General features: G+C 36.0%; 1 protein-coding gene across 3 annotated transcripts in view; it reads left to right on the plus strand.

The window, feature by feature from the left end:
* CRIM1 (cysteine rich transmembrane BMP regulator 1) overlaps positions 1–22900 on the plus strand; it is a 1124265-nt gene that overhangs the window by 834549 nt on the left and 266816 nt on the right. For all 3 annotated transcript variants that reach the window (XM_053711878.1, XM_053711879.1, XM_053711880.1), the window contains one exon: positions 5896–6024. In XM_053711878.1, coding sequence (XP_053567853.1) covers positions 5896–6024 — 129 coding nt within the window. The remainder of the gene's footprint in view (positions 1–5895; positions 6025–22900) is intronic.

The following is a 22900-nucleotide window of genomic DNA, read 5'->3' on the forward strand; positions in this document are numbered from 1 at the left end:
GAGCTCTGCATCTGCTTTTCCACATTGAAACAGCGATTTCTGCAAACATTAGCATAGATAGTGATCCTTTGGAGAGAACCATGAGAGGTATACCCTTGAGAGAAACTTTATATTACACGGAAATGGCTGTTTGATGTTTATTTAATTGCATATATTAACAGCTGCTATATATATATATATTTTTTTTTTCTTTGAACATATGTGATCTATTTTAATGTTCTATCTCATTATAAAATAGCCTGATATAGGCCTTATAATGTAAACAAGAATATATATACTGTACCAAAAGGATGAGCGATGACTTCAAAAAGATTTAAAAATAGTTCTCATGGTTATGGTTTACATCACACAAGTATTTTTAAATGTAGGTGTTTATCTATTGCAATGATAATTCGATAATTCTTTAAATGTAATTAATATATTTACCTTTTACTGTATCTGCTATATCCTTTATTAAAGGGAAACTGCAGTGCAATACTTACATGCTGTAAATAATTGAAGCGTGTCATTTTAACACTACTGACCCAGCAAGTTTACTCACCCCCCCCCCCCCCCCCACAAGAGGTTAAAAAAAATAGTTAAAGTATCACTCCGGAGCTGCAGAGAACTGCTGTTCCAGTGATCAGCAGTAGTCGAGTGACTGATGCTGTCTTCTCGAGACCAGCAGCTCTCTGAGGCATGGATGACTTTAAAGTAATATGAAACCCAATTTTTTTTATGATTCACTTAGAACATGCAATTTTAAGCAACTTTCTAATTTACTCCTATTATCAATTTTTCTTTGTTCTCTTGGTATCTTTATTTGAAAACAAGCAGGGATGTAAGCTTAGGAGCCGGCACATTTTTGGTTCAGGGTTGCGCTTGCTGATTGGTGGCTACATGAAGGGACATGATTCTTTGTTATACAGTATATAAAATGACAGAGCTAGGTATCATATGCGTGTCCTGTTAGATTCACTTTGAAGAGACATTGGTCTAGATTTTTGCACGTTTATACTCTGAATAAAAGTTATATTTTATTTTTACCCCTGAAGTGCTCTGGATTCTTCCTTTACTATTGACGTTAACTGTAGTTAATGCGAGATCATGTAAGAAATTTTAGGCATGGGCAAAATTACGACATTTCGGCATTTGTTTGCAAAATAAATGCTGAATATGACTGCAGGCAGTGGCATTCATTTTGTTTTGGCCCTGGATATATCAATATGAAAGAGTAACCCACAGAGATCTGTGCAAATCCAGATCTTTGTATGTTGCACTTTCACACTAGTATATACGGCGCCAAATTCCAAAATTTTGCTCATGCCTAAAATTAATTGATGTTCACTTAACCTATCTTTTCTAGCTGATCTCCTGTCACTGTTCCTGCCATAGACATATACAGTTGTGTTAAATGGCCCAATACATCATAATTAGCACATTAAAGGATCAATTTGGACTCGGCATTCTGTCAGAGGAGAACAAAGGACTGACAGGCCATGGGCGTTCCAGGACGTTCCGGATTTTTTGTCTTTGACTCCGCATGGCGAATTTAAAAAGACGCAAGTGTCCATGGGAAGTATCTCGCCTCACAGTCGTGTCTCGCTATGTCAGAGCTGACTAGATTGTCTCGTTATTCGTTTTATTTAATTTTTAATCTTTTTTTCAATTTTTCTTTTATAAATATGTTATAGCAGCCTGTTTCATAGAGGCTTTAAAGGGACATTCCAGCCAAAATTGGATTCCATGTGGATGCCATTTCAGTTTTGCATAAAAGCATTTTTGTAAAATACATGTATTAGCAAAAATGCTTCTAATATAATGTTCTCTTGGTATCCTTTGTTGAAGAATAAGGCTAGGTAGGCTGAGGGAGCTAAGGGGTGTGCATGTGTCTTTAGCATTCTATGGCAGCAGTGTTTGCATCTATGTATAACATTGCTATAAACATTGTTGCAAACACTGCAGCCAGATGGCTAAAGTCACATGCACGCTCCCGAGCTCACCTAAGATTACTCTTTAGCAAAGGATAGCAAGAGAACTAAGCAAAATTGATAACCAAAGTAAATTGGAAAGTCGTTTAAAACTGCATACTCTGTCTAAACTAAAGAAGCTTAATTTTGACTTCACTGTTCCTTTCACCCTTTTTTTTTAAGACAAAAATATTTTTAACATGTTTAACAGTTCACAGACATGATAGAAAGATTTGTACAATGTCCATTTTCCTGTAGTTCTCCAAATCTTAACGTGAAGGTCAATTTTGACAAATTACTGCCCGGTTTTTAATAATCCTATTAAAAACAAGGGCACTTTAATGCATCAAACTTGACATTTCAAGCGTTTTCTTCAAAAACTTACCTTTTAATCCTGAGAGCCGCTGCAGCGCTTCCTCCACCCGTCGCAAGTCCTCTTCGCGGGTCCAAAATGACGAATCCGGCTTCATCCAATCACAGCGTTCCCTCAGGCCATGATCCCCCCGGGGGGGAACGCCGTGATTGGAGGAAGCCGGATTTGTCATTTCTGACCTAAGCAGAGGCTTCCGACGGCCGGGGGAATCGATGGAGCAGCTTTCAAGATTAAAAGGTACGTTTTTGAAGAAAACGCTTGAAATGTCCATTTTGATGAATTAAAGTGCCCTTGTTTTTAATAGGATTATTAAAAACCGGGCACTTATTCGTCAAAATTGACCTTCTCTTTAATAGCTATGCAGGACCTATACGTCTGTATTAAAACTAGCAAACAAAGCACATCTCATAAAATAAATTGCCTGCCTATATTATTTATTTAGTCATTTATTTTAAAGTAAAGCCAATTACATTCCAAGGCAAATATCTTATAAGATCTGGATATTGCATGTGTTAAGCTTGATTATACACAGACCTGGGCAAATGATTATTCACGTTCATTAAAAATAACAAACATTGGCTGTGTTTGTCTGTTCAAATTAAATGTTGAATGTTTGCCAAAGATTTTGGTAAAACAAACATTACTTTTTGTTATATCAAATGTAACATTCAATTTGTAAAGAGTACGTTCAAAATAGCAAAATTAACATTCAAATACTGGATTACTTTACTGTAAATCTATGAGAATCAACATTTGAATATTTTTGTATTTTGAACATTTTTTTTTTTAACTAATATGTTTTATTCAAGGATGCTCTAGAATAAAAATGTTGTATTTTGGTAGGGCATTTTATTTTTAACTCCTTTACTACCGCGACGTACCATGTACGTCGCCGGTCGTTAATGGTTTTCTTGTTTATAATAGTGCACGTTATACCCTGTCCACCAGTGATCACAGAATGCAGCAATACCCTGCCAGTATTTAATATTGCATAAGAGTTTGCTTGTGCAATGCCGCTCCCCTTCTCGTGCTAGCCCAATGGCACGAACGTACCCAAGGTGGTTTAATGCACCAGCTAATAGCTGCCATGATGGTTAGTACTGCTGCTTCCTAACTCGTGATCCTGCAGCGATCGGCCCCCAGAGCTGGATATGCATCCTGATAAATAGGGGCCAATGTGTTTTGTTTAGTCTATTTTATGTTTTTGTATTTTTTTACCATGAATCAGTTTCATTTTGTACCCCTACTCATATATCCAACTCACCAGAAATGTTTGCTTCATAAATTAATGATAGCAATAGTATGAGAAACATAATACTTTCAATATAGCTATAATAGTTTTATGTGTTAAATGTTTCCTGACAAGAGGGCATTAACGTGATGGTAAACGCTCCCCTTTATAAAAACAGATTAGTAATATTTTAGATAGAGTTTAATTCACCAATTGTAATGAAGTTGCCAGGGCCGGATTGGGCAGCTGGGATACCAGGAAAAATCCTGGTGGGCCGCCGGCTGGCAGCTTAGCTGGGCTGGCTGCTAAAGTAGAGAGTAGCAATTTTGAATATGATATTGCATAGGTAAGGTGCAGGCTGCGGCCCGCGGAGGACGAATACTGAATATTTATTTTTTATGCTATTTGCTATAATTCCCGCGGGACACTCAGAGTCAGTGCTCCTCAGCTGAGCTCATGTCACGCTCCGCTCCGCCTCCGACTTAGTAGTCACTTGTCTCACACACACGTGAAACATGAACTAGGACTACACTTCCCATAACTCTGTGGGGATACTTGTAACGTCAGTGCCCTGGAAACTCTGGCACATGTGCTGGTGACATGACCTGGAGTTCGATATTGAGAGGCTCGGAGCAGCTGCGGTGAACGGTGCGTGGCTGCTTGGCTTGGGTTCCACTGCCAGTCAGGGGTATGCCAAAAAAACGGGTGAGAAATATATAAATCTTGGGGACCTTTTGGATAAAAGCTCTACGAGTCATATCTGAAAAAGGGATATAGATTGGGGAGTGTTGAGAAGCCATAGGTATTATCATTCGCTGTAGGACAATATAGACGCAGGTCATGTTTTTTTTTAGCTAGGCAGTAAATTATGACTGCACATATATGCATGGAGGCACATTAAAATATGATGTTTGAAAGCCTCAAATTAAGATGTTCCAACACAATATTCAAAGCCTCACAAAAAATTTCATACAAGTGTAGCTGTTGTCAAATATACGGAGGGGGTGGGGTTAATATGAAGGGGCAGGGTTGACTCCGAGGGGGCGGGGCGGGGGCGGTCTATACAAATTTCCAGGGCCGGTCTGATTTCCCAGTCCGGCCCTGGGATGCGCTATAACTTTTTAATCTAGATATGAAATTGAGATTCCCTGCAGCTCTGCTGCCCAGTTCAAAAGTAAATTTTTCTGTGAGCAAAAGAATTGAATTGTTGTCCAATCAGTGCTCTGGCTACAACAAAAGGCGCCCAAAGGGGAGAGTGCTGATTGGACAACAATTCAAACCTCTAGAGCAACTTCATTGCCACTGATGAATTAAACTCCATCTAAAATATCACTAACAATCCAGATCTGTTGTTTATAAAGGGGAGACTTTAATGTCCCTCATGTCAGGAAACATTTATCACTTAAAACTATTATAGCTAAATTGAAAGTATTATGTTTCTCATACTATTGCTAGAATTTCAGCTGAATTGGTTGAAAAGCGCATACTTCCACAATTTTGATACAAAAAAAGGATTCATTTGTGTAAAAGCATCTTCTAAAAATATAATAGAATTTAATATATCCAAAAAAGTTACTGTATCCTTTAAATAAGTATCTTTCCCTCCTATGAAGTCCGTCTGTCATAGATGACCAGTCTTATATCTTATATAAAGGATTTACCAAAGCAGAAAATAAATAAATATTAAAATGTGGTTTGCTTCTCTAGAAATGTTGTAGTTAAAGTAATCGCATATTTGTCATAAACTCTGTTAAATGGATATGAAACACCATTTTTTTCTTTTATGATTCAGATAGAGCATGCGGTTTTAAACAACTTTCTAATTTACTTTTACTATCATTTTTTCTTTGTTCTCTTGGTATCTTTTGTTGAAAAGGGGCGTATGCTTGGAAGCTTGCCCTTCTGTGGAGCACTTTATGGCAGCAGTTATGCAAGAATATTATCCATTTGCAAGAGCACTAGATGACAGCACTGTTTCCTGCCATTAAGTGCTCCCCACCAATCTAGGTATCTCTTCAACATAGAATATTGTGGGAACAAAACAAATTTGATAATAGAAGTAAATTGGAACCTTTATCTGATGTAAAATAAATGTGTTTTTCGTCTGCTCATGTACCCACACTGAACGGCTTGTTATTGATTCATTGATATATGAATTGTAAAATCAAATGACCTAAAGGGTTAAAAAGAGTGCCCTCATTAGGCCTGTGTTGTCATAGTAACTTAGGATGCCAATTAAAAAATGTAGAAAAAAAACCCCGCTTTGCTTTAAATAGAATATTTTGTGACAAGAAAATACATCAGGATAACAAACTTACATGTTTTTTTTGTTTTTTTTACAGAACCTACATACATCACAATGGCTCCACCAATGTGCGATGTGTTAACAAACTGTTCGCTCACAGAAAAAGACTGTAGTTATGGATTCCGATTAGACCAAAATGGGTGCCGCACCTGTCAGTGCAAAACAAGTAAGTGATATCATAAAACATTTTCTTTCAAGATACAAATGACCATTACTAGTATTGTTAATATTAATTCATAATACAAAAATATGTTGCTTCTTTCTAAAAACAAACTATATTAAATAAGCAGACTTACTGGAGTATGCACCCATACCATTTAGGGCAAATACCTATTTTGGGCTTGATTAAGAGTGGATCGATATTTAGTGCTCCCGCTCAAGCATACACATTGCTAGATGGAGGCTTTTTTGCACAAATCGGGTAGTGCACATATTATAAGTTGAAACCCGACGGGCGCTAACCAAATATAGTGACCGCACCGCATTAACATATTCTCCCCATAGAAGTCAATGGAGAGAGCAAAAAATTTTAATACGTATACTCACGTGTTAACCCAACAGGAGTTATGAATTGTTCACATTCCAATGTTCTTTACATACGCAACAATGTACTTTTTATTGTAAATACGTCTTTTTTATCTTTCAATACAGTTATGATTACTTGAATTATGGAGTTTCAATAAATATACCACATAAACAAAGTAGATTAGATGTACATATCTTTGTATGAAGTCTAATATTTGTTTATTATTTCCTACATTGTGATTTGAACCTTTGAATTTCAACCTATCGCTCAGGTACTTTATTTGCTAAGCCATCTAGATTCTTAGTAAGGAAATTCATTTTTACATCTCATAACGATGTTACACAGATATATAGACAGTCAACCATAGACACAGGTTAAATGTATTCATAAGTAAACTATCTATGCAAATTTTCTTTCTATTTATGTATTTCTCCTTTAACCATGCACAATAATGAATTGTAAATCTCTTTGTAAGTTTAATTTAGGCGGTGCAACATGGCTAGAAAAATTAAAAACAAAGATGCTACTTTTCTTGAGTGGAATTTGAACCTGAGATATTCATTGGTCTCTTTAGTAGTATTCCATTTTGTAATAACATCACATAGAAAAATACACTTATGGTCCATCACAGATAGAAGTGAAGTGTGTTAACTTTAGTGTAATTATAGCCTTTTATAGGTTCTATAATCCAAGATGGCTGAATCTGATTTTGGATGTTCCACCTCTCACTTGTATCAGTCCGATACCCAAAGCTATAAGCTAGATTTTAAATATCAATGTGACATCTATATATATAAATCAAGTTAGAACATTTTTGGAGATGATCTAGATGGACTAGTTTATTGCAATCATATAATATTTAACTGAAGATTAAAGGGGCATGAAACCTTATTTTTTTATTTTATAACTTTGACAGGCCGTAGCGTTTCAAAAAAAGTTTCCAATTTATTTATGTTATCAAATTTGCTCAATTGTAGTAGAAACAAATACAACATTACCTTGTGCTAGATATTCAAGCAAGAAAATAGAAGTAGATCCTTCTAAACCCATAAAGATTGCAACCAATATCAGAATTTATAGGTTGCACAACTTATAGATACTGGTTGCTTCATTCACATGGTTTTCTTTGTTAAAGAACATATCTAGGTAGGTACCGTGCACGTGTATGGAGCACTTTATGGCAGCAAACACTGCTGCCATCTAGTGCTATTGCAATTTTATAACATTATTAAAAATATTCTTGCAAAACTGCTGCAATATAGTGCTCCAGACATGTGCACACTCCTGAACCCACCTACCTGCTTTTCAACAAAGAATACCAAAGGAATGAAGCAAGTTTGGGGATAGAAATAAATTGAAAACTTGTTTAAAATTTGTATGCTCTATTTGAATCATGGTAGAAAAATGTTGAATTTCATGAATATTCAATATGTATAGTGAGTTTTATAACAACCAAACCTGCCAAATTTCAGCAAAAATATATCATTTGTTCAAACGTTCTAAGCGTTTGAAAAGCAATGTTTATCATAAAACTTATAGCTGTAGATTTAGAATAACATTTTAAAGGGACATAAAACATTATGAGATTATAATATAAAATGTTTAATTATATGTAGTAAAACACTTTGCAATATACTCTCATTATTTATTTTGTCCTGTATTCGTCTAATTTAATTAAATTAAAAGCAAAACTGTAGGTTTTCCAATTCCTATTAAAAGTGAAAGTACAGACTCAACACAGCTTTATTCCACAACGTCATTGGTTGCTCACTAGTGACCCATTTATAGTGGTTTCTAATTGGCCTCAGCAAAGAAGGAAACATAAGTTACAACATGGCATAGCCCATTGTTTTATGAACATGAAAACGTTTCACATGTTTGTTTTAATATTTAAATAACTAATGTAAAACTACATCTGGATATTATTCTCAGGCTATTTTTTGCACTGAACTTATCATTCTATCTAGTGTTTCTTTAGTGTTTCATGCCCCTTTAAAGGGACATTAAACACTAACTATATGTCATGCACTGCCCTTTTTTCCCATAACTCACCATGCAGTTTTAAATAACTTTCTAATTTACTTCTATTATCAATTGTTCTTTGTTCTCTTGGTATCTTTTGTTGAAAAGCAGGGATGTATGCTTGGGAGCCAGCTCATTTCTGGAGCACTTTATGGCAGCAGTTTTGGAAGAATGTTATCTATTTGCAAGAGCACTAGATGGCAGCACTATTTCCTGACATGTAGTACTTAAGATGCCTACCTAGGTATCTCTTCAACACAGAATATCATGGGAACGAAGCACATTTGATTATATTAGTAAATTGGAAATCATTTTAAAATGGCAAGCTCTGTCTGAATCACAAAAGAAAATGTTTGGGTTTTGTATCCCTTTAATCATGACTGCTGCCATTATGGAACCTAAGTTACACTGCACATGTGCAAACACATCAGCACTGGAAAGTAGTGAAAGATAGATTTAAAAATGGTGGCAGGGAATAACCTCAATACTAAACTTATAAAATGTATTTAGGGCTAGATTTATTAAAGTTGAGGCATACAGGGGCGCGTATACGCGCCCCTGTACGCCTCAGCTCGCCTGTGGCAGGGCGAAAATACCCGCAGGTATTCGGCATTGCACACGAGCGCAATTTTGCGCTCGCGTGCAATCCCGCCCCCTGCCCGCACACAGCCAATCAAGCGCGGGCAGGAGCTGTCAATCTCCTCGGTCTGACTAGAACGAGGAGATTGAATTTCGCCAGATTAGAGGTGGCGAAGAGGCTCAGGAAGCAGCGGTCTGGTGACCGCTGCTTGATAAATGACAGCGAGCAAGTTCTTGAGAGAACTTGCTGCCGTAGGGGCTTAATAAATCTAGCCCTCAGTATTTAATGTCCATTAAAGAATGAAATCTAATGCCACATACATAAATTGCATTGTTGACAATGAAGGTTAATAACTTCCTACGTTATATTTTGTTTTTCTATCACTTTTGTCTACAACACCATCGTCATGCAATGCTTTTTTGTGACATTCATCCATGTGTTAAAATTCGGCTAAGCTTTTCATTCTTGTGAAAAAGTCAAATAAAGGTTACACAGTCTGTGCCTTTGTGAGTGATATGTGGTTTTTGTGTGCCAGAGGACACGTTTTAGTCTTGTCAAAAGCTATATGTCTTTTGTTGTTGTTTTCTTTTTTTATTTTACAGGACAGAGTTTTATACGGTAACCATGTCATTGCATTCCTGATATCTCATATAGTTACGAGCTTCCGGCAGAAAATTGTTTTGCTCTGTTTGATGCTTTTTCAGAGTTTATTTAGATGGGGACTTAAATAGATCCATTATTTTATTATTTGTGAGAGAGGATTATGGTGTATGTGTTTATATATATATATACTCTCCAAAAAGCAGGCAGCTCACTGGTCTTTGCAGTAAAACTAGAATTTATTACATCAGTTTAAAAAACAAACGTTTCGGCACTGCATTGTGCCTTTGTCAATGTTATACAACAAAAAGTACAAGGACAGAGTGCACCCAAGCACCCCGGATCAGTTAACATACATTTAAAACAAACCCCCTTAAATAGAGAATAGAGAATATCCCCACTTAGCCTTTACCGCCATTCCTATTGCATACTCGTTCAATCACCTAATCCCTGCGTCACGCTGACACGCTAGCCGTGCCTAGCGTGATGACGCATAGCACGGCGTTGTCATGACAACGTCCAAGGCATTACGTCGACGAATGAGCCAGATACCAAGAGATCACCAGGGAACAATCTGTGCATGTTCAGAACAACAAAGTTTCTTGAAGCGCAGCGGTTGCTATGGGCAACCAACGTAAACCAGCCACCTAATCAGGCAAGAGCCGCTCTGGGTGTCCCATGGTATGTGGCTACGGCGGAGGCAGTAAGGATGTGTTATCTTATCAGATTTTCATACCACACAACAAACATAATACAAATACAAAGTCACTTCACTTAAGTCTGTTATGTAATAGGAATATAAATCTGAAAGATATATCACAGCCGCAGATGCAATGTTAAAATGGACCAGAAAACTATGACAAAAGTATATACAGAGGAAATTCATAGTCATATGATTATTAAATAGAAACTGCCTCAAATAGTTAGTGAACATAATAGAATGTGCACCAATAAATCAATGCTGCTACTCAATCTATCTATCCATCAAACCCATAGGAGTATGGTAGTAACCAGACAGTGAAACTTCCACAGACCCAAGCTCTTATGTGGTCATTAACGTAAGCATTAATAGAAAGGGCTAAAATCCAAAGTAGTATTGAGTCCCTTTGGGGTCATAGTTCCCAATTTATGTATCCACCTGCTCTCACATTGGAGTAATTTTTTTCCCCTATCACCACCTCTTGGATTTGGTGGGATATGATCAATCAGCATTGATCTGATGCTTGACACCGGGTGTTTAAAGTTTGCACAGTGACGTGCCACCGGTTGGTCCGAGTCACCATCTTTCAGGGCTTCACGAATAGCGTGGCGATGATTTGCCATCCTGTCGCGGAAGGAGGTTATTGTCAACATAAAGACTGCAAGACAATCTCTAAGGAGCTTGATGTTCCTGTGAGCACTGTTGCCTATATTATTAAGAAGTTTAAGGCACGGCTGTAACCAACAACCCTGGAGGAGGAAAATTGAGCCAAGAATGATGAGAGATTGTTTTGAATGGTGGAGAAAGAACCAAGAACAATTTCAAAACCAAACCAAACTGATGTTGAAGCTCAAGCTGCAACAGTTTCAAGTCACACCATCCATTGCTGTCTGAATGAAAATGGGCTTCATGGTAGAAAACCTAGGAAGACCAATGTATAAGATGAGACAAAAAAGCCTGACTGGAGTTTGCCAAAATGCACGCTGACATCCACAGTCCTTTTGGGAGAATTTCCTTTGGCAGACAAAACAAAAATTGAGCTTTTTGCCAAACCACAGCAACTCCAAAACAAAATTTAAAAGAAAAGAACACCATCCTTACCATGAAACATGGAGGAGGCTCAGTGACGTTGTTTTGCTGCCTCTGGCACTAGGTGCCTAGAATCTGTGTAGGACAAGAAGACTATCAAGGAATTCTAGAGCAAAACACACTGACCTGTGTCAGAAAACTGTGTCTCAAGGTCCTGCATTATCCAGCAGGATAATGACCCGAACCATACCTCAAATAGCACCCAAGAATGGATGAGAAGAAAGCATTGGACTGTTCCAAAATGGTCTCCTATGAGTCAGATCTGAATCCCATCGAACATCTGTGGAAGGAGTTGAAACTTGAAGTTGGAAAAAGGCACCCATCAAACCTGAGAATAATGGAGCAGTTTGCTCAAGAGCGAGCCAAAATACCAGACGAAAAGTGTACAAATCTTATTCAGAGCTACAGAAAGCGCTTGATTGTAGTTATTGTCTTCAAAGTCTGTGCTATGAAATGTTAGGTTTAGAGTACCAATATTTTTGTTTGTGCCATTCTCAGTTGTTTTACTGTTTAAAGTAATATAAGAAGTCATAAATCAAAAGTGATGTTTCTGTTCTATTACATTTGAAATTAAGAATGGTGGATACCAAATACTTATTAAACTATACACAAAGATAACTCCCTATCGTTACTGGCATTCCTGATATAATGATTTAGCTATAATTTTTTAAATAATATGCAGCTTAGGTGTACAGTATGGAACTCTCTCCAGCTGCTCATATGGTCATGGATAACAATTTCTATGGATGCCCAAACGTATATATTTATATACGGTAGTTATATATAAAACCAGTAGATTATAAAATTATAGAACGGCCTACCAACACAATTTACTTTTAATGTGTGGAAAAGTCTTTTAATACTAGAACTGACTTTTTTCCAGTAGCCCCTGAGCTATAATTAAAATAAAAATATGAATTATACGTATGTATTGAAAAGATATATATATTTTTTTATTTCTAGTGTGAGAATCTTCAGTTTACTTCTTTTATCAAAAGAATAGGGCTCAACAGATCCGCTGCCCATATACAGCTTCGCAAGTTGATGAGTTTGTAATGCCCGCCCCTTCATTTGCGCAATTGAAGGGACTGTCAATCACTAAGAGCGAGGGAGCTCTCTGTGATTTCTCTCCCCCACCTCTGAGGTGACCTAATGACCGCTGCTTCTTACATTGCGTGAAGCAGGCTCGTATATGCAAACCTGACCCACAAGGGCTCTGGAGCAGCTCTCGCTGATTCGTACATGGAGCCCTATAACTTTACTCTTATTTTGTCAATATTTAAACAGCAGACATCCCAACTCTCCCTGAAGTGACTCCCTGATGCCAGCAAATGGAATGCAATCTCCCTGAAACTCCAAGTACCATGATCCAATGTGGCCCAAATCCGGAAATGTATTTCTTTAAGGAATGCCTTTAGTTGCTGGGACATTATAGAACCCTCAAAGCATGCATCAGTAACCAAAAAGCCCCCACTGATTCTAATAAAATTAAAACACAAATACTACCTTATTTACTACACTTAATTAAACGTCATATTGTATAATATTTAAGCATTCAACAAACGTATGATCTGCGAAACATAGGTTTGTTGTATGTGGTTGTGCAATAAAGCTACTTTTTTGTTTACTTTAGTGGGAAGCTACTTTAATGATAAGTCTCTATCTTATTAAGGGTTTCAAGGTGTCCAATATATAACTTGGAGGGGGGTGGCGGCGCAGTAGCGGGTGAAGCCACCTCCCTGAAATTAGTTTTTGCAGGTTGGGATGTCTGAAACAGCTAATGAAACTTAAAAAAAAATACATCTACATGTTATTCTGAGACTAATCTTTTCTTGGAATGCTTCATTATAATTAGCATTTATTTAGTATTTAATGTCCCTTAAACTTTTCTTTTTTGTGTGGTCATTATAAAATAAACAGTGTATTTTATTTAAAATGAGCTAGTTAGCTGAATATGTTGAGAACCTTTCACTTGCAATTATCATGTGTGGTCACAGCTGGAGTATATTGCAGACATGTGACCCTAACCCAGGATATTGAATCACCTTTTTCCTTGTGTCCTGCCTGCGGTACAACCTAACAAATCACAGCAGTGATTTCATTTTGATAAAATAACTAGCTAGCATACAGTTTTACTGATAATATCATTAGTAATACTTCATTTCATATTTCAGTTAGATATCCACTGATGCTATCCTTTATCTCAGTATAAAACGTAAAATGATAAAACTTTATATACTTGCCAATAAAAAAAACTTTATATACGTGCCAATAAAATTACACTCTGTTTATTTATCAATGTATTAAGATATTTTTTTTAAAGAAGTTTTTTTTCAAATTATTATTTGTTTAGACAGACATTATACCAACAGAAGAATTTCAGAGCTCTGGTGAATAATACAATAAGACAATCCCATATACAATACTTATACAATAGTTTAAAGGATCACTCAATGCAGTAGAATTGCATAATTAACAAGTGAGTAATAAAGACAATTCAATAACACCCACTCTAAATTTCAAATAAGCATTAGATTTTTTTTTTTTGTCAAATCATTTTTTTCTCTCATTTTCCGGCCCCCTGTATCAAGTGACAGACATCAGCCAATCACAGACTAGTATACATATACCCTGTGAGCTTGTTCACGTGCTCAGTAGGATTTTGTTCCCCAAAAAGTTTGAATATAAAACGACTGTTCAAAATTTGATAATGGAAGTAAATTGGAAAGTGTCTTAAAACTGCGTGTTCTTTCTGAATCATAAAAGTTTATTTTGACTTGAGTGTCCCTTTAAGTCACTTCAGAAGTCCTGAAGACTTTCTTAGTAGAAACTGTAAACCGGAACAAAACTCGTCCTTGGCTTTTGAGCTCATTCTTTTAGTGCCAAAATGATTATAGCAACTAGAAAACAAAAGATAGGACAAAGGGGATATGAAACCCAAAAACAATATTTTGTGATAGAGAATATAGAATTTAAAAAAATGTACTTCTATTATCAAATTATCTTCGTTCCCATTGTAATTTGTTGAAGAGATACGTAAGTAGATGTCTAGAGCACTATATGGCAGGAAATAGTGCTGCTATCTAGTGCTCTTGCAAATGCAGAACATTCCAGCAAAACTGCTGCCATATAGTGTGCCAGACGTGCATGCTCCAGAGCTTACGTCTCTGCTTTTCAAAAAAAAGATACCCCTTTAATACAGTTACTTGAGTTAAAAACTAATATGCCCTAAAGTGACGACATACTTTAACATTTTCTCCCCTTTAATGTGTTCTCAATGATCCATTTTACCTGTTTGAGTGTATTAAATTGTTAACAAGTAGTTTATTTACCTTTATTTTATCATTCGAAATAGCTACTGTTGCCTGTTGTATCCCCACCTATACAGAAAGTTTCAGTACTTAAGTATTGGCTATATTAAAGGGACAGTAAACCTAAGAATTTTCTTTATATATTTATAAATGCTGCATGTCAAAAATGTCAAAAAACATAAATTTATTAAAATTCAATGTGTATGACTAATAGTAAATGTTTCACAAACATAACATCTCATACGGCAACGAAGTCCGCCTAACACGTTGTGTTTTAAAATGTTATTTGCATCACCGCTTGATTGCTTCCAATCCCCTGTATATCGTCCGCGCCGTTTTTTTACTGTCAGGGACGCGCGTTCTTTGATTGACAGGGGCAGTATCCGTCCGACGTCAATAGCGATCTTGTATTTAGCCTTGTGTTGCCGAAATTTTAAATTGCGCATGCGCGGTGCTGATCGACAGGTAAAAAAAAAAAAGATTGAGAACGAGCGTTAATGGGAGGAACGGGGGTTGTTTTAGACCGGCCCATGGGATTGACTTAGCGAAAAATAATAACTCCCATAGCTGCTGCGGATGGCTGGGCGGAGAATAAAGGCTTTATCAACGGTTACAACAGATAAGTAAAACATCTTATATCTTAATATATAACGTTTAAAAAAAAAAAAGGATTATTCGTAATGAAATAGACATACTAAGAGTATATGTGCAATGTCTAGCGCTATCGTTTACTGACACTTTAAAGGTATGAAAATGTGAAGCTGCAGAAGAATTTACACTCTCAGTGAGGGTGTGAGATATTGTACTAAAATGTCAATTTTCAATTGTGTAACCAGACAGTGATCAAATAAGGAGGTCATTGTGAATACAGAGAAAGAAAAAATAAATAAAGGAGTCTGAACTCCCTACAAGCTCAGCCTTTTCAAATGTGTTATGTTTTTAACTAGCAAATGCAGCTATTTCATATACAAAATTAGCCTAAAGGAGCAATACATTTCATATACTGCATCTACTATATCAGGTTATTGGAAATACATCAAGAGGAAACCAATTTCTTGATCCTATGCTGTTCCAGAAAAAGTGTGTGTAGTCCTTGTTGAAAGCAAAAACTGTAAAAAAATTAATCAAATAAGACCGATCTCAGGGTTCCTGGCTCCCAAACTACGAATGTTTAGAGGCGTCAGATTACCGCTACGCATTTTGCCTTTTTTCAATAGGAAGGGATTTCCCCATCTTGTTTGTCTTGACTCTTTGTAACTAAATAGCTCATCCTTCTGGAGTGGGTGTCATTCTTGAGCTACTAAAGGGACATAAACCCCACAATTTTTCTTTCATGATTCAGATAGAGCATACCATTTTAAACAACTTTCCAATTTATTTCTGTTATCATATTTTCTTTATTTTCTTGTTATCCTTTGTTGAAAATCAGCACTATTTCCTGTCATGTAGTGCTTCAGGCATGTGCACATTATCTATCTAGATATCTCTTCAACAAAGTAAATTTAATAATTGAAGTAAATTGGAAACTTTTTTTAAAATGGTATGCGCTGTCTGAATCACAAAAGAAAATTTTGGGGTTTCATATCCTTTTAAACTTTATGTGACTCATGTCATTATAAAACAGAAAAAGAGTTTCCAAATCATAGCATCAAACTATTAAAAATATATTAGTCAACAACCAAAAAAAAAAACCCTGGTTTATAAGTCATCATTAAACGCACAAATATTTCCTATTTTTGTTGTTGTATATAAATAGAAAAAAAAATCCTGTCATATACTGTATATAATTTTTCTGATTTAAAGTAAATGTGTTTTTTGTCTCCAGAACCGCTTGAATCAAAGATATATGAATTGTAAAATCAAATCACCTAAAGGGTTAAAAAGTATGTCCTCATTAGGCCTGTGTTGTCATAGTAACTTAGGATGCCAATTAAAAAAAGTGTGAAAAAAACTGCTTTTCTTTAATTAGGCATGTGCATGCTACCTATCTAGATATCTCTTCAAAAAAGTACATTTGGTAATAGAAGTAAATTATCATTTATGGTGTGTAAATGATAATTATTTATTTCTAAACCACATTTTTTAAGTAAAAGTATTTTGCAGCTAACATCTGTGGCATTGATAAATGTCCAGTATTATTATTGAAAGGGACATTAAATAGTTTGAGGTTGTAATATAGTATATTTTATGTGTAGTAAAAAATGCAATGTTTTTATTTTTTATTTTGTCACCTTTTTTTCTGTAATATAACTCTGAACACTGTTGGTTTTCTCAGTTTCATCAAGTTGCTATGAGGTAATGGCTGCCACCATGTTGGAACCTTTGTTTCCCCCTTATCTATCTCTTCTACTGAGGAAAATTAGGAACAGATATAAAATAGCAAATTAAAGAAAATGTACAAATGAGACAGCTGGAAACCATATTAGAGAGATCATATACTCCACACAGCCTTTGTTATAAGCTCTATTGTATTGTCTATTTTATTTCTGTCTCTAATTGTCCTCAATAGAAGCTAGATAAGGGGAAAACCTAGGTTCCAAGATGGTGGTACCCATTACTTTATAGCACTGGTTTTTAAACCTGTCCTCAGGCCTCCCTAGCAGGCTACATTTTGAGGATTTCTGAACACAGGTGAAATAATAAGCATGTAACTAAACATTGTTATTTTACCTGCTCTCATCCAAGGTTATCCTGAAATCCTGTCTTGTTGGGGTGGCCTTAGGACAGATTTGAAAGCCAATGCTTTATATAAACTAAAGTGCTTTATGAAGCTAAACCTTTACTCTTAAATATTCAATATAACTAATATACTTTAAAAATATATCTATTTAATATTCTCAGGCTAATCTTTGCTTTGAATTCATATCTATCATTTATTTATTTACTGTTTAAAGGGATATGAAACACAACATTTTTTCTTTTATGATTCAGATAGAGCATAGAATTTTAAACAACTTTCTAATGTAGTTCTATAATCAATTTTCTTTGTTCTCTTGGTATCTTTTGTTGAAAAGCACGGACGTATGCTTAGGAGCCGGCCAATTTATAGAGCGCTATATGGCAGTAGTTTTGCAAGACTGATATGCATTTGCAAGAGCACTAGATGGCAGCATTATATCCTGTCATGTAGTGCTCCAGATGCCTACCTAGGTATCTCTTCAAAACAGAATATCATAGGAACAAAGCAAATTTGATAGCAGTCAATTGGAAACTTTTTTTAAAATGGTATGTTCTGTCTAACTCACAAAAGAACATTTTTGGGTTTCATATCCCTTTAATATTTCTTTAATTGAAAAACAGAGGGCGTCATTCTTAAAGGGACACTGTACCCAAAAATTTCTTTCGTGATTCAGATTGAGCATGAAATTTTAAGCAACTTTCTAATTTACTCCTATTATCAAATTTTCTTCATTCTCTTGGTATCTTTATTTGAAATGCAAGAATGTAAGTTTAGATGCCGGCCCATTTTTGGTGAACAACCTGGGTTGTCCTTGCTGATTGGTGGATAAATTCATCCACCAATAAAAAAGTGCTGTCCAGAGTACTGAAACCAAAAAAAAGCTTAGATGCCTTCTTTTTCAAATAATGATAGCAAGAGAACGAAGAAAAATTGATAATAGGAGTAAATTAGAAAGTTGCTTAAAATCGCATGCTCTTTCTGACTTACAAAAGAAAAAAATTGGGTACAGTGTCCCTTTAACCTGAGAATGACCTTTAAAGTGGATCTACCATTGGAATACATTTCCCATAACCTAACTAGAGACAGTTACTTTGAACAATTCAACTCTAACTTTGTCAAACTACCAATGAGTTATTTTATGTGCACTAGCAGATGTTGTGTTAATGATGTTCATAGACTATTCTGGATTTGTTTTACTAGCATTAAATTTGATTTGTGTCGTGTTCTATGTTTTTTTTAGCAGTCAACACTTTGGTTCTCCTCTTATAATTGTATTCTCAACATTAAGAACGTTGAAATGATGAATGCAGTTAACCACTGTCGTAAACGTTATTGTTTACAGCAATAAATAGTAAATAGATAAATAAAGAGGCGTTCCTGTTTACTTAATACTAAAACATTAATTGATTTTAAAGGGACATAAATTAACAATAATAAAATCCTCTAATGTGCATTTCATTACTATTGTAATCTACCACAAAGGGGTTAAACGTACAGTTAAAATGATCTCTGGGGTGGTAATACACTGCTGTGGCTGAAATGTATGCAGGCAGTGATTGGCTACTATGCACATATGTCTTTTTGTTTGTCTGAGCGGCTATGTTTACCTCCTGACTAGTTTTGTATTCCAGAGCCCAATTTAAAGGGGCATTGTAGTGGAGAGATTTGTTTACAGAATGACTTGCTCTAGTTAATTACAACCTGTATTTTTCCACTAAAGTGTCCCTTTATGTGTTTAACCCTTTTTGACCACAAGTTAAAGGGACAGTCTAGGTCAAAATAAACTTTCATGATTCAGATAGAGCATGTAATTTTAAACAATTTTCCAATTTACTTTTATCACCAATATTGCTTTGTTCTCTTGGTATTCTTAGTTGAAAGCTTAACCTAGGAGGTTCATATGCTAATTTCTTAGACCTTGAAGGCCACCTCTTTTCAGAATGCATTTTAACAGTTTTTCACCACTAGATGGTGTTAGTTCATGTATTTCATATAGATAACACTGTGCTTGTGCATGTGAAGTTATCTGGGAGCAGGCACTGATTGGCTAAACTGCAAGTCTGTCAAAAGAACTGAAATAAAGGGGAAGTTTGCAGAGGCTTAGATACAAGAGAATCACAGAGGTTAAAAGTATATTAATATAACTGGGTTGGTTATGCAAAACTGGGGAATGGGTAATAAAGGGATTATGTATCTTTTAAAACAATAAAAATTCTGGTGTAAAAGGCCTCTACCGAATAGCAGATGTTTATGTTAATAGCGACCTATTATACTTCTCTCAATATGCAGAGCTAGGCACACCCGGGCAAAATGAGTGGTTCCACTACTTACAACTTAAATCCAGAGTTCGAGAGATAATGGGATTAGATAAGCCTCCAAACAATACTATATTAGAATCACTATGTTTATCGAAGGAGGTTAGGAGGGGACTGATAGCATTGCTCTATCCGGCTATTAATGGTGGCTCAAATAGGGACAAGAGTGTAATAATGACTAAATGGGAACAGGATTTGGGCAGGACATGGACAATAGATAACTGGGTATCAAACATTAATAGAGGTCTATCGTTTTCTCCAAATGCCATGTTGAAGGAAAACTATATTAAAGTACTCTATAAATGGTACATATATCCCACAAGATTTGCCAATACACAGGACAGCAGGCCCCACTTGTGCTACAGGGGTTGTGGGGAGGAAGGGACATACTTACACATGTGGTGGCATTGTGGAACGGTTACAGAGATTTGGAATCAGACTTCAAGGTATCTAAACTAATATCACACTTACCCCTGAGCAGGCTTTGCTTCATTTTCCTCCAGATAATAAAGTGAAAAGACATCACAAGCTAATAGCCTTGATCTGCATGGTTGTGAGAGTAAGCATAGCTAGATTTTGGAAGGTGGATCCACCCTCATTTGAATATATTAAAAGGAGAATAGATTATCACTTTACAATGAGTAGCGCCTCGGCAGAGCTCCTTAATACCAGGGATAAGTTTATACAACAGTGGGAACCATATATTATGTATACTGAAAATTACTCTTGTCTTGTGTGGAAAACTCACATATTCAATCACTTGAAGGCTGCAATGTTATTGTATTTGTATTTTTTGTTTTTATGTTTCTAACTGTTATTTAAGATGCTGTATGTAATAACATTCAAAAGTCAATAGAAAATATTTTCAACTAAAAATTATGGTGTAGACTGTCCCTTTAAGAAGCAGAGCCCTTAAAGGGACTTTCTGCTCAAAATTTAAATGCACATAGATGAATTACATCTTTGAATAGAAACATATTTGAAATATACATGTATGGACAAAATGCTCCTAGTAAAAGTTATCACTGTTTTAGTGTTGTAGCTAGATATTCTCAGTGCACCAGCATTTTAAATATTGCAGCTGCTCAGAGTGCAAGTGGGGCTTGTATCATGTCAGCAAATAACATATTGAGTGATTACCAGATGGTACAAAGACCTTTGCTCTTTGAGCAAGTGTTGTGTTTAAAATGCTGGTTCAACTTTTGGTTGGAATGCCCTTTTAAGTCAAATCATGTTTTACTAATTTGTTTGAGATGATAGACAAGCCCTGCTGTCTCGCAATAGAATATGCAGTATTAAATGCAGGTCGCATTTGTAGGAGTGCACTATAGGCTGGTGATTGGTGGTTACACAAATATGCCTCTTGTTATTAACTCGCTAGATGTATTCAGGGCGGTCCCAGTAGTGCATCGCTGCACTGGATCTGACTTTTACCTCTTGTACGGTTAAACACATAGTTAAATGCAAGCAATAAAATGCTAGAACACATAAGAGCAGGATCATTTTACACATTTATTTGTCTTTTCATGTCGACGTCCCTTAAATGGAGCTTATAAATTGCTATAGCATATTACGCTATTCTATTAATGCGCCTTTATATCCCTTTAACACAGCCAGAATGAAAATAACTATAACAAAATTTGGTACATTCAAACCTTAGCGAATGAGAAATACGACTTTATTCTTCTACATATGAAGCTCCTCTGAGCTGAACACTGACAATAATATTAGGTATTAAGAAGATAAAATGGTGCTTAATAAAAGATTTGACTTCATAGACCACAGATGATAACTGAGTTTACAAGATGTCAGAGGGTGGTCTTCTTAATCAGTTACAAGTTCGACTTGTTAGACCTCTTAATCAACATTTTTGCTATTGTAATTGCATAGATATTAGTTACTGTAATGGCCTAGTGAAAGCAACAGTGTTCATGCCACATCTGTTAGGTCCTCTAACACACCTCTGATAAGATCTACATCTGCCAAGGGCATAGGGGAGGTCTGCAGCCTTCTGAATAGATTTTCTAGAAAGCACTTAAAAAGCTTAGTTTAATTTTTCTTTTTATGGAACTAGAGAGAAGGATAAAGTGTTCCTAGGGGAGCGTGTGCCCCTGTTATGTGCTGTTGCATAGCAGATGTAGTTTATCTTTCAGACAGAGCAAGCAAACACATCTGCTTGTAAGCAACCAGCCGCTACACACTTTAGAGCACTCCCTGTGTAGGAAACATTTAAGAACCTTTACTCCACATGGTAACACAAGATAGAGTCTGTCACACTGCTGCAAATGTTTACTGTAGTGAAGACACACTATACTATGTAACATTTATAGAGGGAAATAAAGACCAGCTATCTTTAGTTCATGCTTTGCTATTAGAATCTGTGTGTATATATATATATATATATATATATATATATATGTGTGGGTAAGTATATATGTAAATAAATAATTATGTATGTGTGTGTGTGTTAATAAGGTGTCACTTGCTGGTCTTGTGAATGAAAAACAATTTAATGTGATATTTTGGGGTAGTAAACCCCTTTCTTTTATTGGTACATATTTGGATTTATTTGTGCGATTAGGTTGGACACCCTGGCATATATACATACAAAGAGAGAAGCGCTTTACCAGGAACGAATAACAGCTCAGTAGCTTGTTCTATGGCGAGTTACCACTAGGAGCAGCCTCTTCTGTGTGCTTTTCACAGGGGAGAACTTTCCTGAAGAATATCAGTCTGATCCCACCTAACAAGGTCAGTCTAGCCCCGAAATACCAGGCAATTCTTCTCTGAACTATGAACATGACAACCACACATGATAATTTCGGCCTCTTATGGGCCTTGTCAGGGAGGTGCAGCCACTACTCTAAACTTCATTGGGCAAGGAGTCCACATCTTATTTCCCCCATTACCCCCAGGGAGATCTCCCCAGGGTCATAATACAAATGCATATAGAGAGAAGCGCTCTACCAGGAACAAACAACAGCTCAATAGCTTGTTCTATGGCGAATTACCACCTAGGAGCAGCCTCTTTTAGCTTTTATATATCTCAAACTAACAAGAGTATTGCAGTATGCAGTAATACCATTTTTCTTTTTGGACTTACATTTGATAGCAAAAGACAAGTTTTCAAGAGTTTCCTCTCTTCCTAAGGACTGATCAGAGAGGAAACTCTCGAAAGCTTGTCTTTTCATTTTTGTAAATATTTTTATTGAGATTTAA

Source organism: Bombina bombina, chromosome 4 (assembly GCF_027579735.1).
Source record: "Bombina bombina isolate aBomBom1 chromosome 4, aBomBom1.pri, whole genome shotgun sequence".
In the NCBI taxonomy this organism is placed as follows: Eukaryota; Metazoa; Chordata; class Amphibia; order Anura; family Bombinatoridae; genus Bombina; species Bombina bombina.